Source organism: Chroicocephalus ridibundus, chromosome 3 (genome assembly GCF_963924245.1).
Source record: "Chroicocephalus ridibundus chromosome 3, bChrRid1.1, whole genome shotgun sequence".
NCBI lineage: Eukaryota > Metazoa > Chordata > Aves > Charadriiformes > Laridae > Chroicocephalus > Chroicocephalus ridibundus.
Genome location: NC_086286.1, coordinates 128,018,770 through 128,033,750, shown reverse-complemented (window position 1 = coordinate 128,033,750; position 14,981 = coordinate 128,018,770). Strand labels below are relative to the sequence as shown.

The 14,981-nt window shown below is 59.0% G+C and overlaps 1 protein-coding gene across 6 annotated transcripts in view; it reads right to left on the bottom strand.

Moving 5' to 3' along the window:
• EFR3B (EFR3 homolog B) overlaps positions 1-14,981 on the bottom strand; it is a 52,885-nt gene continuing 37,904 nt past the window's right edge. For 4 of the 6 annotated variants that reach the window (XM_063330754.1, XM_063330755.1, XM_063330752.1 and 1 more), the window contains exons 11-23: positions 14,510-14,621; positions 11,055-11,106; positions 10,679-10,851; positions 9,953-10,028; positions 8,569-8,730; positions 8,128-8,259; positions 7,947-8,014; positions 7,077-7,204; positions 6,577-6,668; positions 4,165-4,213; positions 3,765-3,871; positions 3,529-3,578; positions 1-2,811 (exon numbers count right to left, since the gene is read on the bottom strand). In XM_063330754.1, coding sequence (XP_063186824.1) covers positions 2,706-2,811; positions 3,529-3,578; positions 3,765-3,871; positions 4,165-4,213; positions 6,577-6,668; positions 7,077-7,204; positions 7,947-8,014; positions 8,128-8,259; positions 8,569-8,730; positions 9,953-10,028; positions 10,679-10,851; positions 11,055-11,106; positions 14,510-14,621 — 1,307 coding nt within the window. In that variant the 3' untranslated portion in view covers positions 1-2,705. The remainder of the gene's footprint in view (positions 2,812-3,528; positions 3,579-3,764; positions 3,872-4,164; positions 4,214-6,576; positions 6,669-7,076; positions 7,205-7,946; positions 8,015-8,127; positions 8,260-8,568; positions 8,731-9,952; positions 10,029-10,678; positions 10,852-11,054; positions 11,107-14,509; positions 14,622-14,981) is intronic. The other 2 variants (XR_010070492.1, XM_063330753.1) reach the window with 2 other exon arrangements.

The following is a 14,981-nucleotide window of genomic DNA, read 5'->3' as shown; positions in this document are numbered from 1 at the left end:
GAAGGTGGCAACATCAACATTTATTTGAAAAGGGCGTCAAGACGCTGCGTTTGAAAATACCGGGGGCTTCTTGGCCCTTTTTAACAACCCGCTCCCCCCTCCTCTGCCCTCGGCGACAGACGCAAACGCCACAGTGCTCCGAAATACAGAGACGGAAACGCACACATGCACCTAAACCGCCGACTTTATAGAAATATACTTTGTCGTCTCTACGTCCACGAGTATCTAAACTAAACGGGATGTACAAACAGGTCACTTACACCATGTGTGTGTGTCGGGGGCGGGGGGGGGGCACATTTACAGGTTTGGGTCCCAAAATGCGGAGGGGCCGTGGTGAGACATGCTGGGGGACGGGGCCAGCCGGGAGGTGACAGCCCGGGTCCCACTGCCAGGTCCCGTGGGAGCATTGGGACCGGAGGGCGCGGGGGCTGGCCCCGGGAGCGGAGGCCAGGGGTATTTTCTGCCCCAAAAGGGATGACGGGCACCCTGAGGTGTGGTGTCCCCGCGGGTCCCCAAGTCCTCGCACACTTGTGCTCATCTTCCCACCTTCTTTGTGGTTTTGAAGAGTTTTGGATGCGTTTTCCCACGGACACACAATTTTGGCAGGGGGGGAGGGGGGTAATTGCTTTTTTTTTTAAATTTTTTAGTGCTTTTTTAGTGCTTTTCATTAGAACGGCCACGGGAGCAACCCCTCCTTCCCCGAGCGGCCCATTCCGCGTTCCCGCTGCCGATCCCAAAACCTGCCTCAGCCAAAACTCGGGCTCCGACAGAACCCAGGGAGCAAAAAGGGTTTGGGGACAGGGGACGGAGACACGTGGGGACCCTGAGGAGAGGCAGCAGCAAGGGGAGAGCCTCAGGCAGCGGGCGGGCACAGGCAGAGCCCCAGGCCAGTGGGACAGTGCCGTGATCCAGCCCAGGGACCGAAATAAACCCTTGTTTTTCCTGTCCTCCTAAGCTAGATCATTTCCTAAACCCGGATTACAGCACGGCCGCGCAAACAAGCGGTGACCTCGGGGCAATCGCCAACTGTATCCGCCACCCGAGGGGAGAGGGGGTAAAAAAAAAAAAAAAAAAAAAAAGGGAAAAAAAAAAATAAAAGGGATGGTAATGTGTAATTACAGCTTAAAATAACCGCCTGAAGATCCGCAGCGAGGGAAACGGGTCGTGGCTGAAGGAAGGCAGCGGGACACGGAGCCGGTGCGACGCCGAGCGGCCGCATTTCCCTGCTGTCCCGGTGCAAGAGCAGCTCCCACGTCTCCAGCGTTACACCCTTCGGTGCCTCTTCACGGGGGAAGGACGGGAGCAGCGTGTCCGGCCTGGGGGAAGGGGCTGCAGGAGATACCCCCGGGGACCCTCAGGCAGCGCCCGTCTGATGGCGCAGCGCGCCCAAGCTCGCCTCGCGAACAGCCGTAGCGCGCTCGAAAGGCGTTTGGGAGCAAGAAAGACCCCGCGAACACCCCCAGGCGACCTTTCTTCTCCATCCCTACCATTCCGACCTCGTGAGGAGCCACGATTTCCCAACACGTCTCTAAAGCTCCATCTTCCCCCCTCCCCGCCGCCCCCAACCCAGCTCCGGTTTTATCCTATTGCAGGAGGCGCGATCCGCGGCCCGCCGGACGCGGGGTCTGCGGGGCGCACCCCGTCAAACACCTCTCACGGCAGCTATTTCCAGCGGCACGGGGGTTTCTTTGTGGTTACGGCTCAGCTGATGTAGGACTGGACTTTGCCCAAGTGATTCTGCTTTTGAAAAAATAAATAAATAAATAGAATAATTATTTCTTTGAGACGGAAACCCCCAAAACTGTGAAAACCCAACCCAAAAATATGCAAAGAGTGGGTGAACGTGTTAATATGCCCCAGGAGGGCGGCTGCTCGTGCCTCGTGTCACTGCTCCGGGTGTCCCACCGCCTGCCCGGCGCACCAGCCTGCTCACGCCCCAGGCGAGAGGCATTTGTGGGTTTCCCCGCCATCCCCCCCAAAAAGTGTGTTTTCCCAAACAAACCGTATTTTCAAGTGGCCTGGAACCAGCCAGGCAGCTGTGTGGCCCCATACTGGGATGGGACGATGCCCACCCTCATCCTGCACTGGGCGAGCCCTCGGTCCAGGGCACGGGGGCACCTTGAAGCGCCCGTGGGAACTGGCCGCGCGATGATGGAGCTATGGGAAGATGCAGGCTCACAGGCCAGGAGCCGGAGGTGGGCACCGTACCCTCTCCAGCGACCTGCCTCAAGCACCAGCTCCGGCCCCAGACCCCCTCCTGCCTTTGACACCCCCCCCAGCTTCAGCCCTGCCCCTCGCCAGGGGCTCCGGACGTGGCCGACAGACGACACGGGGAGGGATTCCCCCAGGGAAGGGGTTTGCTTTATGCCGGGAAGACGTACACGCCCAACGCGCTCTGCCCAGAGCCGGAGCATCTCTCCTCTCCCCTCTCCAAAATAAGAAACGGGAGAGGGAGGTCCCAGCAACTCCCCACCTCCCGCTGCGCCCCGAAGCCTCCTGCACCACCAACCGCTGCAAAAGGTGGCCGCGGAGGCAGAAAGTCACAAAATAAAGTACAGGAGACGGGTTTGGGGTGCCAACGAATCTTGGGGTGACCTCGGTGTCCGCGTCCCCACCCGTCCGGCACGAGGATGCTCTCCCCGCAGGGTCTGTAGTCTTTCCCCGTCGGTGCGAGCGGTGGCCCTGTCCTGTCACCACGGCCACCTTCAGTACACGCACAGGTCCGGGAACTTCATCTCGTACACCGGGATGGAGTGGTTTTGGGGCTGGCCGTAGGCAGCCGTGATGGTGCCGGAGGGACTTGGTGGTGGCCTGAAACACAAAAGATGGAAGGAGGTGGGTTACAGAGAGGTTTGGTGAGAAAATGGGCGTTCCTGCACCGTTACAGGTCTCCCAGTGCCACCACAGCAGAGGGGAACTGGGGCAAATAAACTAGAGGCTGCTCCCAGCAGCTTGTCCCCTCTGTCACTGCAAAGACCCCATCCCCAGCACAGAGATCCATAGAATCACAGAATAGTTTGGGTGGGAAGGGACCTTAAAGCCCACCCAGTGCCACCCCCTGCCCTGGGCAGGGACACCTCCCACCAGCCCAGGTTGCTCCAAGCCCCGGCCAACCTGGCCTTGAACCCCTCCAGGGATGGGGCAGCCACAGCTTCTCTGGGCAACCTGGGCCAGGGGCTCACCCCCCTCACACCAAAGAATTTCTTCCCAATAGCTCATCCAAATCTCCCCTCTTCCAGTGTAAAACCCTTCCCCCTCGTCCCATGGCTCCCCTCCCTGCTCCAGAGTCCCTCCCCAGCTTTCCTGGAGCCCCTTGAGGGACTGGCAGGGGCTGGAAGGTCTCCGCGGAGCCTTCTCTTCTCCAGGCTGAACCCCCCCAGCTCTCTCAGCCTGTCCTCCCAGCAGAGGGGCTACGAAACCTCCTTGATGGGAGACGCATGTGGGTCCTGCTGCCCCACGGCCAGCGCTGGCCTTGTAGTCAGGCACCTCAGGCTTGTCACCACATGCTCGGCTGTGGCCCCAACTCACCGTATGGTGATCTCGAAGATCTGGTTGAGTTTGCTCTGCAGCAGCGTCGCCTGTAAGACAGACACAGAGGCCGTGATCAGCGGGGCTGCACCCTGGGGACCACAGCGGTGTGAAGGGGACGAACACCCCGGTCACCAGAGAAGGTGGCCTGGCAAAACTCAGAGCCGCATCGTCACCGTCCCCCTCTCCCCAGCAGAGCGGCCGTGGGGATTTAGAGTTGTTCAGCCCCGACTCACCCGGGCGCCGCAGTGGGCGGCGATCTCCTCGAACGGGGCTTTCTGGAATTTCTCCACCACTTGCCGCCTCCGCTCCCGCTCCTGCTCCTCCACGGCGACGCTGTCTACTGAAGCAGAGGGGACATGGCTCTCAGCTGCTCCCCACCCACAGAGGCCACCCCATGCCTCATCCCCACCTCCCCAGCAGACAGCATTGGGCATCACTAGGAAGCCAAGAGGAAGGTCTCCAACCTGTCGCTTTGGGACCAACCCCCCCGGGGACACCAGGCAGAGCCGCCCCGTGACCCGGGTGCAATGCTCCCATGGCTGGGGACACATCCCCCCGTGGTGTGCACACACACAGGGGTGGCAGCACCCACACGTACGCACCACGCCAACCTCTCCTGGCTCCCTCACTTACCTATCGCCTTCTTCAGCGTCTCGTACGTGATCTCTTCCGCTGGTGCTCTCTAAAGGAAGGGGAAAAGCAGATGAGGCTCAACCCACAGCACAGGACACCCTTCTGGGATCACAACAACCCCGAACCAATGTCCCGGGTGGATTCCTGCACCAAAACACACTCTGTCCTCAAAGATCAGGGATATCTGTCCTGGCAAACAGAACTTTTTAAATGTTTTGGGTTTTTTTTTTTCCAGGCTGGACTAACCAGCCCTTACAGCTCCCCGAAAATAAAGATTTGCCACGCAAACAGCAGCGGGAGACCCTTGCTGACGGGTGGCTCCTTGTATTGGGTTTGCATGGCAAGGTTTTGGTAGGGGGAGGGCTACAGGGGTGGCTTCTGGGAAGATGCTAGAAGCTTCCACCATGTCCGATAGAGCCAATGCCAGCCAGCTCCAAGAAGGACCCACCACTGGCCAAGGCTGAGCCCATCAGCGATGGTGGCAGCATCTCTGGGAGAACATAGGTAAGAAGGGGGGAGGAAGAACCCTGTGGAACAGCAGCCAGAGAGAGGAATGAGAATATGTGAGAGCAACAACTCTGCTGACACTAAGGGCAGTGAAGGAGGAGGGGGAGGAGGTGCTCCAGGTGCTGGAGTGGAGATTCCCCTGCAGCATGTGGTGAAGCCCATGGTGGGCCCGTGCAGGGTCCCACTACAGCCCATTGGAGGTCTACGGTGCAGCAGAGATCCACCTGCAGGCTATGGAGGTCCACGGTGGAGCAGATACTCCCCCTGCAGCCCATGGAGGTCCATGGCTGAGCTCATATTCCCCTGCAGCCCGTGGAGCTCCACGGTGGAGCGGATACTCCTCCTGCAGCCTGTGGAGCTCCACGGTGGACGAGATATCCCACTGCACCCCATGGAGGTCCACGGTGGAGCAGAGATCCCCCTGCAGCCCATGGAGGTCCACGGTGGAGCAGATACTCCCCCTGCAGCCCATGGAGGTCCATGGCTGAGCTCATATTCCCCTGCAGCCCGTGGAGCTCCACGGTGGAGCGGATACTCCTCCTGCAGCCTGTGGAGCTCCACGGTGGACGAGATATCCCGCTGCACCCCATGGAGGTCCACGGTGGAGCAGAGATCCCCCTGCAGCCCATGGAGGTCCACGGTGGAGCAGAGATCCCCCTGCAGCCCATGGAGGTCCACGGTGGAGCAGAGATCCCCCTGCAGCCCATGGAGGTCCACGGTGGAGCAGAGATCCCCCTGCAGCCCATGGAGGTCCACGGTGGAGCAGAGATCCCCCCGCAGCCCATGGAGGTCCACGGTGGAGCAGAGATCCCCCTGCAGCCCATGGAGGTCCACGGTGGAGCAGAGATCCCCCTGCAGCCCATGGAGGTCCACGGTGGAGCAGAGATCCCCCTGCAGCCCATGGAGGTCCACAGTGGAGCAGAGATCCCCCTGCAGCCCATGGAGGTCCACGGTGGAGCAGAGATCCCCCTGCAGCCCATGGAGGTCCATGGTGGAGCAGAGATCCCCCTGCAGCCCATGGAGGACCCCACGCCAGAGCAGGGGGATGCCCGAAGGAGGCTGTGAGCCCGTAGGAAGCCTGTGCTGGAGCAGGTTTGCTGGCAGGACTTGTGACCCCATGGAAGGACCCACGCTGGAGCAGTACATTCCTGAAGGACTGCACCCCATGGAAGGACCCACACTGGAGCAGTTGGTGAAGAACTGCGGCCCATGGGAAGGACTCGCACTGGAGAAGTTCATGGAGAACTGTCTCCCACGGGAGGGACCCCAGGCTGGAGCCGGGGCAGAGTGTGAGGAGTCCTCCCCTGAGGAGGGAGGAGCGGCAGAGACAAGGTGTGAGGGACTGACCACAGCCCCCGTTCTCATCCCCCTGCGCCGCTCGGGGGGAGGAGGGAGAGAAATGGGGAGCGGAGTTGAGCCCGGGAAGAAGTGAGAGGTGGGGGAAGGTGTTTTAAGATTCAGTTTTTATTTCTCATTACCTTACTTTGGTTTGATTGGCAAGAAATTAAATTAATTTCCCTGAGTGGAGCCTGTTTTGCCCATGATGGCAACTGGTGAGTGATCTCCGTGCCCTTATCTCAACCCACCAGCCTTTTGTTGTATCTTCTCTCCCCTGCCCAGCTGAGGAGGGGACAACCAGCCTGGTGTCCAGCCAGGGCCACCCCACCACACTCCCCTTGGAGACCGGGACCTGTCACACCTGGAGTGGAGCATCAGGGGGAGTCGGGCTCTTCCCGACCCTGCTCGCTGCCAGACACGCCAGGGCCGAGTTATGAGCTTGAAGCCAGCGGAGCAATTACGCATGCAGCCGAACGAAGAATTAGACAGGGCTTAACCGCACGCTGCCAGGATGCTAAAAGCACGCGGTGCCGAAGGGATGACGCAGCCCTTGGCATAACACGGTACCTGCTCTCGCTCGGGACTGTTTCTCGACTCCACCTCCACCTGCAGGGAAATGGTCTCGCCGATGCTCTTCCTCTTGGACAAGCGATCTTCATCTGGGGAGGAGGAGAAAGGGCAGAAGAGTTAATCGCAGCCACCTCGGGGGCAGCGGGGCGAGCACGGGGAGCCCCCAGGGAAAATGGCCTCACATCCCATCCCCGGGGTAGCAGTCCCTCCAAGCCATTGACGTAAATTCATCCAAACCAGCAGAACCAAGGACTGGGTAAAGCCCAGTGGCCTTCATGGCTCCTTCCATCCGGCCAGCCATGCATGTGGCAACCCCAGGAAGCTTCCGATTCACTGCTTTGTGCCTCAGTTTCCCCAAGGCTACACCTCTAAAGCGGGGCAGAAAACCAACAGGCCCACATGCAGGACAAAGGACTTCACAACCCCATAACTGTGCAGAGCAAGGGACCAGTTTCCTCCCCTCCCAGCTCTCCGGGATGCCCCGACGTGCTGCGTACCCGTCAGCTGGGGGATGTAGGGCGTGCTGAGTCGGTCCGAGTTGTAGCCGCTGCCGCCCAGAACCTCGCTGATCTTGCTCTGCCAGAAGAAGACCTCTGGGCCGAGGCGGTCAAGGCTCTTGCTCAATCTATGGAGGTAGAGAAGAACCAATGGAGCAAGACTAATTAGATGTGGTGTTGGGGGATATGGTGTAGGGGAGAACTCTGTAGAGTGGGGTTGATGGTTGGACTCAGTGATCCCAAGGGTCTTTTCCAACCTAAATGATGATTCTATGATTCTATGATCTCCCCTGCTAGGGGAACCGTGCCCCAGAAGAGCTCTCAACCCATCACGGAGGATACGGATGCGCTCAGGAAGGACCAGCCTGAGCTAGGGAATGTCTCCAGAGAGCAGTGGCACTCAGTGGGGGCAGTGTGTCCATCAGGGACCTCACCACCAAATGTGACCACCAAGCGTGACAAGGCTGGGCCAGCAGGGGTGGGCCAGCCCAGCCAGCCTTGGCCTGGGGATGCTCAGCAGGCAGCAGGCACCCTTGAACTGGTGGCACGGCAGAGCAGCGGGATGATATACCGGATCCAAAGCCATCCTGCTGCCAGGGAGGGGAAGGGATCGGCCAGTGGAGCTGATCCTGGCATTTGGCTGGTTGAGAGCACAAGCCGTGGTGGTCACCCCCTCCCCTGGCTGCATGGGACCCTCCTCAGATTCTAAACAGGCTGAAAACCACTTGATGTCCTTCCCACTGTGCCATCCCCAGATGGGAAAGGGGACAAACACGGGCAAGCGAAGGGCTGATAAACCCATTACTGCCCACGAGCTTATGGATGCCAATCCCTCAGGAGCAGGGAAGAAGGTATTTTCCAAACTCTTACCTGGGTCTCTCCACAAAGACATCTTCAGGGAGCAGATAGGGAGCTTCCTTCTGCCGCATCTGGATGACCTGTAGAAGACAAGCAAGGAGCCAAGCTCAAACCCCCATGGGCGGCCAGGAAAGCCGATGCCGGAGCTGCCACGGACAAGGCTCCAGCCCCGTCCCCAGCCCCATCTTCGCACCTCGTGGATGTGCTGGCAGAAGGTGGGCACGGTGGTAAGCTGGCTGATGAGGTTCAGGTAAGCTGCACCGAGGGCGAAGAGCGCGCAGCGGTTGTACGCCGTCAAGTTATCCTCGTTGATTTGGGCGATCTCCTGCAGTAGAGACACAGCCCCATGAGCTGAGGATGGACAAGGTCCCAGCGTGGTCCCCATCCACCTCGTGGCACCACCTTCCCCAGAAACATCCCAACTTTTGGAGCTTGGCAGAGGTTGTCAAGGCAAGGTCTCTCCCTGGCATGTTGGTCTGATCCCACCGTGGTGGGAGAAGCTCAGAGCAGATGATGCACTTGCATCCCGCTTCCTCAGAGACCCCCAACTCCAAAACAAGTCTCCTTCCCACCCCATCGCATCCCAGCCCACCCGCCCCATGGCGCTGAGCACCCCCGGCTCCCCCCTGCCTACCTGCACCGCCAGCACCAGGCGGATGAGGTCCACCATGACCTCCTCGTTAGCCAGCTCGATGCTGATGAGCATCAGCATGCTGTAGAGTGCCTCGTAGTGAGCCTGCACGTTGCTCTCCTCCTTGCATATCAGGTAGATGTGCCGGTAGAGCTGCTGACCATGCTGTGGGGACACGGAGGGATGCGGTCACCTCCTGAGCATCCCCTACGAGCAACACTGCCATCAACGCAGAGGAAGAAAAGTAGCAGGGCCCAGCAAAGGGGTTTCCATCCACATGGGAGGGAGCAGAGCTCCTCTGGTCACCAAACAAACAAACAAAACGCCCCAGGGAGAGCGAGGTGTGACTATCAGGTGGTGTTTCATCCTTTGATGCTGGACCCCGATGGGGAAGAGGCACCGGCAGGTCCAAGAGCAGAGCCCAGGGCTGGCAAACAGCACTCGCAGCACCGAGCCCAGGGAAGGGATGCCTCTGTTGCAGAAGCATTAGAGAAATCACAGCTCGGACCACGGCGGGAAAATAAGGCCCTGAGACACATTGCTTTGACAGCAGGGCACGGGACCGCGCAGGGCACGGGCTGCTGCGAGGGAAACACAGCTCTGCGACAGTTTTGGGGGCTGCATCGCTGCTCCCGGCCACGCGCAAGGTGACAAACTGCTCCCGTCTTGGCCTCAAGTTGGCTCCAGAGGAGTTTGCACCACCCTGGAAGTGTTTTAAGGAGGTAGTGGGGGGAAAGAAAAATAAATAAAATCAGGCAACTTCAAAAGCCACTTGATAAATAGCTTTTGGGATGCCAGCACATCCTGGGGTACTCATTCCTTGGGGCAAATAGCAGGGGGACGAGAAGGTTCCGCGGAGACCTTCCAGCCCCTGCCAGTCCCTCAAGGGGCTCCAGGAAAGCTGGGGAGGGACTCTGGAGCAGGGAGGGGAGCCATGGGACGAGGGGGAAGGGTTTTACACTGGAAGAGGGGAGATTGGGATGAGCTATTGGGAAGAAATTCTTTGGTGTGAGGGGGGTGAGCCCCTGGCCCAGGTTGCCCAGAGAAGCTGTGGCTGCCCCATCCCTGGAGGGGTTCAAGGCCAGGTTGGACGGGGCTTGGAGCAACCTGGGCTGGTGGGAGGTGTCCCTGCCCAGGGCAGGGGGTGGCACTGGGTGGGCTTTAGGGTCCTTCTGACCCAACTATTCTGTGATTCTATGATTTAGGAGTCTAGAAAGCCCCAGACACGAAGCACTGATGGAGATTGACCCCCACTGGCTTTTCCCAGGGACATCCCCAGGGTTAGAGGCATGGTGGTACACAAAGACTCCGCGTGACTTGGGGAAACAGAGGCACACTCCTCACACCGGTCTGCACCAGGACAGCTTGACCCAGACCCTGACACTACCTTCTTCATGAAGACAGTATCTTGGCGCGAGCATTTGTCCACTTTCAGCTTCAGGACCGAGATGTCGCTGATGGTGCTGCAAGGAAAGGCCAAAGGGAAGGGAAAACTCAGACACCGGAGGGAGGAGGCGTGATTGCCACACACCTGCGGAGCTGCTGGCCAGGAATGAGCCGTCTGGGGGTAACCGAGGGGGGAAACTAAAGGTGGCTTTTAAAACCCACCTAGCAATTCCGATATTTAAGAATACTGAGACAAATCACCACATGATTTCAAGTCAGTGGCGCTCAGGGACACAAAGGCAAGCTGACAAAGAAGCGTGCGAGCAAAGTGGAGCAGCAGGACCACAGCAGAACCCATGGAGATGTTTCCATCTGGGATTAGAGTCACCTTCTTCCAAGGTAACGCAGCATGGACAACACCACCGCCCAGCAGGCCTATCCCTGGGGACGCAACGCAGTGGATGAACCCACTCGAGGAGGTTATTGCTCCCACACATCCTCCTGGCTAACCACAGTGACACTCAGCAGCACGGTCCCACGTCCCTCTGGGCATGAGAGAGAGACCTCCCACCCACCTGGCTCTCAGCAGACCTGATCTGCAGCACCAAACCACCCCAGAACTGGACCCAGATTTATTGATAACCCTGCCAGCGCTCCCAGCCCCGCAGATCTCCCTCCCGAGCCCGCTCTGCAGGGTCTGCAGGTCCCAGCCCCGTTGGGGACCTACCTGATGGTGGAGAATTTCTGCCGGTTCCCATGGCGATCGATGAAGCTGATGAGGATCTCGAGGACAAAGAGGCGGATCTCAGCGTCTTCCATGAGGGCTGCGGAGAGGAGCCTGTCCAGGAAAGCGCTGGGAAGTGCCGTGAGCATGTTACTGCACTGGAAGCCCACAGAGACCTGCAAGCACCAAAGAAAAAGGGAGGCAATGTGACAGCGTCGCTTGGCGGAGGGTTAAAACCCACCAAGAAAGAGGGATTGCAAGCAGAGAAGACTAAGTACAGTTTGAGCTCTTCCTAAACCACCCCAGGGGAGAGGGTCCCCAAGTTCAGCTCCCCCAGGGGTCTCATGGGGCTCCTGTGAGGATGGTGACACATTCATACCTGGAGGAGAGACTTCAGGAGCATTATCTGTGTCAGCCGATTACGGTTCTCCCTGGCACGGAGAGAAGAAACAAATGGTAAAAGCCAAGTGAAAACAAGGCAACCCTCCTTCCCTACCCAAAGGATGGAAAAGCCTCAGAAAGGACAGGACCGAGTCGAGAGGTGGGCCCATGCCAACCTCATGAAGTTCAACAAGACCAAGTGCAAGGTCCTCCATCTGGGTCAGGGCAATCCCAAGCACCGACACAGGCTGGGCAGTGACTGGCTTGAGAGCAGCCCTGAAGGACTTGGGGGTGCTGGTGGACGAGAGGCTCCACACGAGCCATCAGTGTGCGCTGGCAGCCCAGAAAGCCAATCATACCCTGGGCTGCATCAGGAGAAGCGTGGCCAGCAGGTCGAGGGAGGTGATTCTCCCCCTCCACTGCACTCTCGTGAGACCCCACCTGGAGCACTGCGTCCAGTTCTGGAGCCCCTACTACAAGAGAGATACGGACGTGCCGGAACATGTCCAGAGAAGGGCCACGAGGACGATCAGAGGGCTGGAGCACCTCTCCTATGGGGACAGACTGAGAGAGTTGGGGTTGTTCAGTCTGGAGAAAAGAAGGCGCCGAGGAGACCTTCGAGTGGCCTACCAGTATCTTAAGGGGGCCTCCGAGAAAGCTGGGGAGGGACTTTTTAGGATGTCGGGTAATGGTAGGACTAGAGGGAATGGATTAAAACTAGAAATGGGACGATTCAGACTGGACGTTAGGAAGAAGTTCTTCACCATGAGGGTGGGGAAACACTGGAACAGGTTGCCCAGAGAGGTGGTGGAAGCCCCATCCCTGGAAGTTTTTAAGGCCAGGCTGGACGGGGCTCTGAGCAACCTGATCTAGTGGGAGGTGTCCCTGCCCATGGCAGGGGGGTTGGAACTAGATGATCTTTAAGGTCCCTTCCAACCCTAACAATTCTATGGTTCTATGATTTTAAGCGTCACCACCTCCAACAGCCATGCTGTAAAGGTCTCCAACAAACGAGCTCCATATTTAACAGCCAGCAAAAAGGCTGCTAAAGAAATGATGAATATCAAAGCGTAAACCCTGCCATAGGCACCAGAGACAAGGCAGCACTCACACCTCCAGGCAGGCACAAGCCGGGCTCAGGACGATGAACCAACCTCTGGACGTGCCCATCCCACAGCGACTCTAGAGGGACACCAGGCACCAGCTCTGAGCAGGTTCCTCACTTTTAAGCAGCTGAAAATTGGCGAGAGGGAGCCCTAAGCCCTCCTGCTCATGGAGATACCCCTGCTCCTCCCTCCTGTCTTGCTTCTTGCAAAGCCACCATGAACCACGCTTCCACTTCAGCGATGTGAGGGGGTTTTAATGCAAAAAAGAGGAAATCTTGAATTCTCTACTGTCTCAACTCAGTCTTTTCTAGCCCCTGGAAGGGGACACAGGGATTTCCAGGCTGGCCCAACACCCACCACACGCTGCCCACCTCTGCCTGGGGACTGAGCTTCACTGCAAAGGGCAGCATCCCTGGAGGGACGAGATGACCTTTAGAGGTCCCTTCCAACCCAACACATTCTATGATTCGATGATCCCCGTAAGCCAAAGCCCGGGCTGCGGCTCCTCTGCAAACTCTCGGGTCACCGACACCCCCAGAGCAAGCGCCACCCTTCACACGGCGTCAGATGAGATCTAAAAACCCTCCCGGAGGAAGTCACCAGCTGATAAAGGAGCAGGGACCAACAGCCCTGGACAACCAGCCCGGCACCGAGAAGTGATGCCATCCTGGGGCTACGAGCCCGATTCTACCTACCCCTGCACCAAGGAATGCTGCCCCGGCCGAACGGCTCCATCACCTCCCAGTGTGTGAACTGGGATTGAACGCAGGCATCAGGAATTACCCCCATGAGAGCGAGGAGCGGAGCATGGCTCCCAGCAGCCGGCAAAGTCTCCCTCCCATCAGAGACAAGTGGGAAGAGCCTGACCGTACTTCCAAGATAAATATAGCGTGAAAATCTGTTTGCTCCTTACCTACACGTTTCGGCGCCGACACCCTCGCTCCAAATAGCTCTCATGGTCCGCTCCCACACTTCTGAAGCAATTATGTTGTTTGGGTGCTTTCCCCTTCCTTCCCTTCCTCCACCACCGGGTATAAATACCACCTCCCGCTCCGTGTTAATAAAAGCTCGGCGGCAGCTCGGAGGAGGGAGGCAGCGATGAGCAGCCAGTCCCACAAAGCCACACACCGGCTTCTCAAAAGCCACGGGCGGCCCTCAACCACCTCGCTGCCCTCAGACAGCTGGAGTCGCTCCCCTGAGTATTACAGGCTGGGGGGAGAATGGCTGGAGAGCAGCCCCCAGGAGAAGGACTTGGGGGTGTTGGTGGGTGAGAAGCTCCACAGGAGCCGGCACGGTGCGCAGGGAGCCCAGAAACCCCCCGCAGCCTGGGCTGCATCCCCAGCAGCGTGGGCAGCAGGGCGAGGGGGGGATTCTGCCCCTCTGCTGCGCTCGGGGGAGACCCCCCTGCAGTGCTGCCTCCAGCGCTGGGGCCTCGGCACAGGAGAGACACGGAGCTGTTGGAGCGGGGCCAGAGGAGGCCCCGGAGATGCTGGGAGGGCTGGAGCCCCTCTGCTGGGAGGACAGGCTGAGAGAGCTGGGGGGGTTCAGCCTGGAGAAGAGAAGGCTCCGCGGAGACCTTCCAGCCCCTGCCAGTCCCTCAAGGGGCTCCAGGAAAGCTGGGGAGGGACTCTGGAGCAGGGAGGGGAGCCATGGGACGAGGGGGAAGGGTTTTACACTGACAGAGGGGAGACTGAGATGAGATGTGAGGCAGAAATTGTTGGCTGTGAGGGGGGTGAGCCCCTGGCCCAGGTTGCCCAGAGAAGCTGTGGCTGCCCCATCCCTGGAGGGGTTCAAGGCCAGGTTGGCCGGGGCTTGGAGCAACCTGGGCTGGTGGGAGGTGTCCCTGCCCAGGGCAGGGGGTGGCACTGGGTGGCCTTTAAGGTCCCTTCCCACCCAAATCATTCTACGATTCGATGACTATTTTCAGGTCCTGGCTAGTCTTGGATGCCACCCCAGGACCAAGCTCCTGACACCTGAATCTCTCAGCAGGTACCTGAAGAAATGAAGCGTTCAACTGCAGCACCAATGCCTGTAAACACCTTTCCCCTGTGATGCTCTGGTGTTTCGAGGGGCTCTTGTCATCACGTTTGCAGCAGCAAAGCATTTTAAACACGGATCACACGTTGCTCAGTTTCCCTTGCTCTTAGGTGGAAGCTCTCAATGCTCAACATTTCCACTAACGCGCCCACGTTCCACACTGTCCCCAGAGGCCACCTCAAGGTGGGAACAGGAGCTCCCCAGCCCTTTCAGTCCCCTGTTCAAAGCCTGACACTCCCGCATAGGGGACAGTTGAAAGGAGAGGAGGGCAGGGAGGAGGAAGCGGAGGGAGGAAGGCATCCCTTCTCACCCGGCTTTGCCAGCCTCGATGGACTGCTGCGAGGACGGCAGCGGCACCTTGTTCATGATGAAGACCATCACCTCAGACTGCTGGTAGGTGGGCAGCGTGCTGGCGAAGGACCCTGTGGGGACAAAAGCGTCCTGTCAGCGTGCCAGGCACATCCCACCACCCGCAGAAGCTCCCAATGCCGTGGGGTCTGTCTGCCTGACGGACCCCCATCGCCAGGCTGGGACAGGACAAGGCCCACCTGGATCTGGCACCCGCAGGCAGCTTTGCCTTCAGGGTGATTGCAGACCCACCAAAACCGCAAGTGCAAGACCCCAGATGCAAGGTCCTGCACAAGGGTCAGGGCAATCCTGAGAACAAATCCAGGCTGGGTGGAGAATGGCTGGAGAGCAGCCCTGAGGAGAAGGACTTGGGGGTGTTGGTGGGTGAGAAGCTCCACAGGAGCCGGCACCGTGCGCTGGCAGCCCAGAACCCC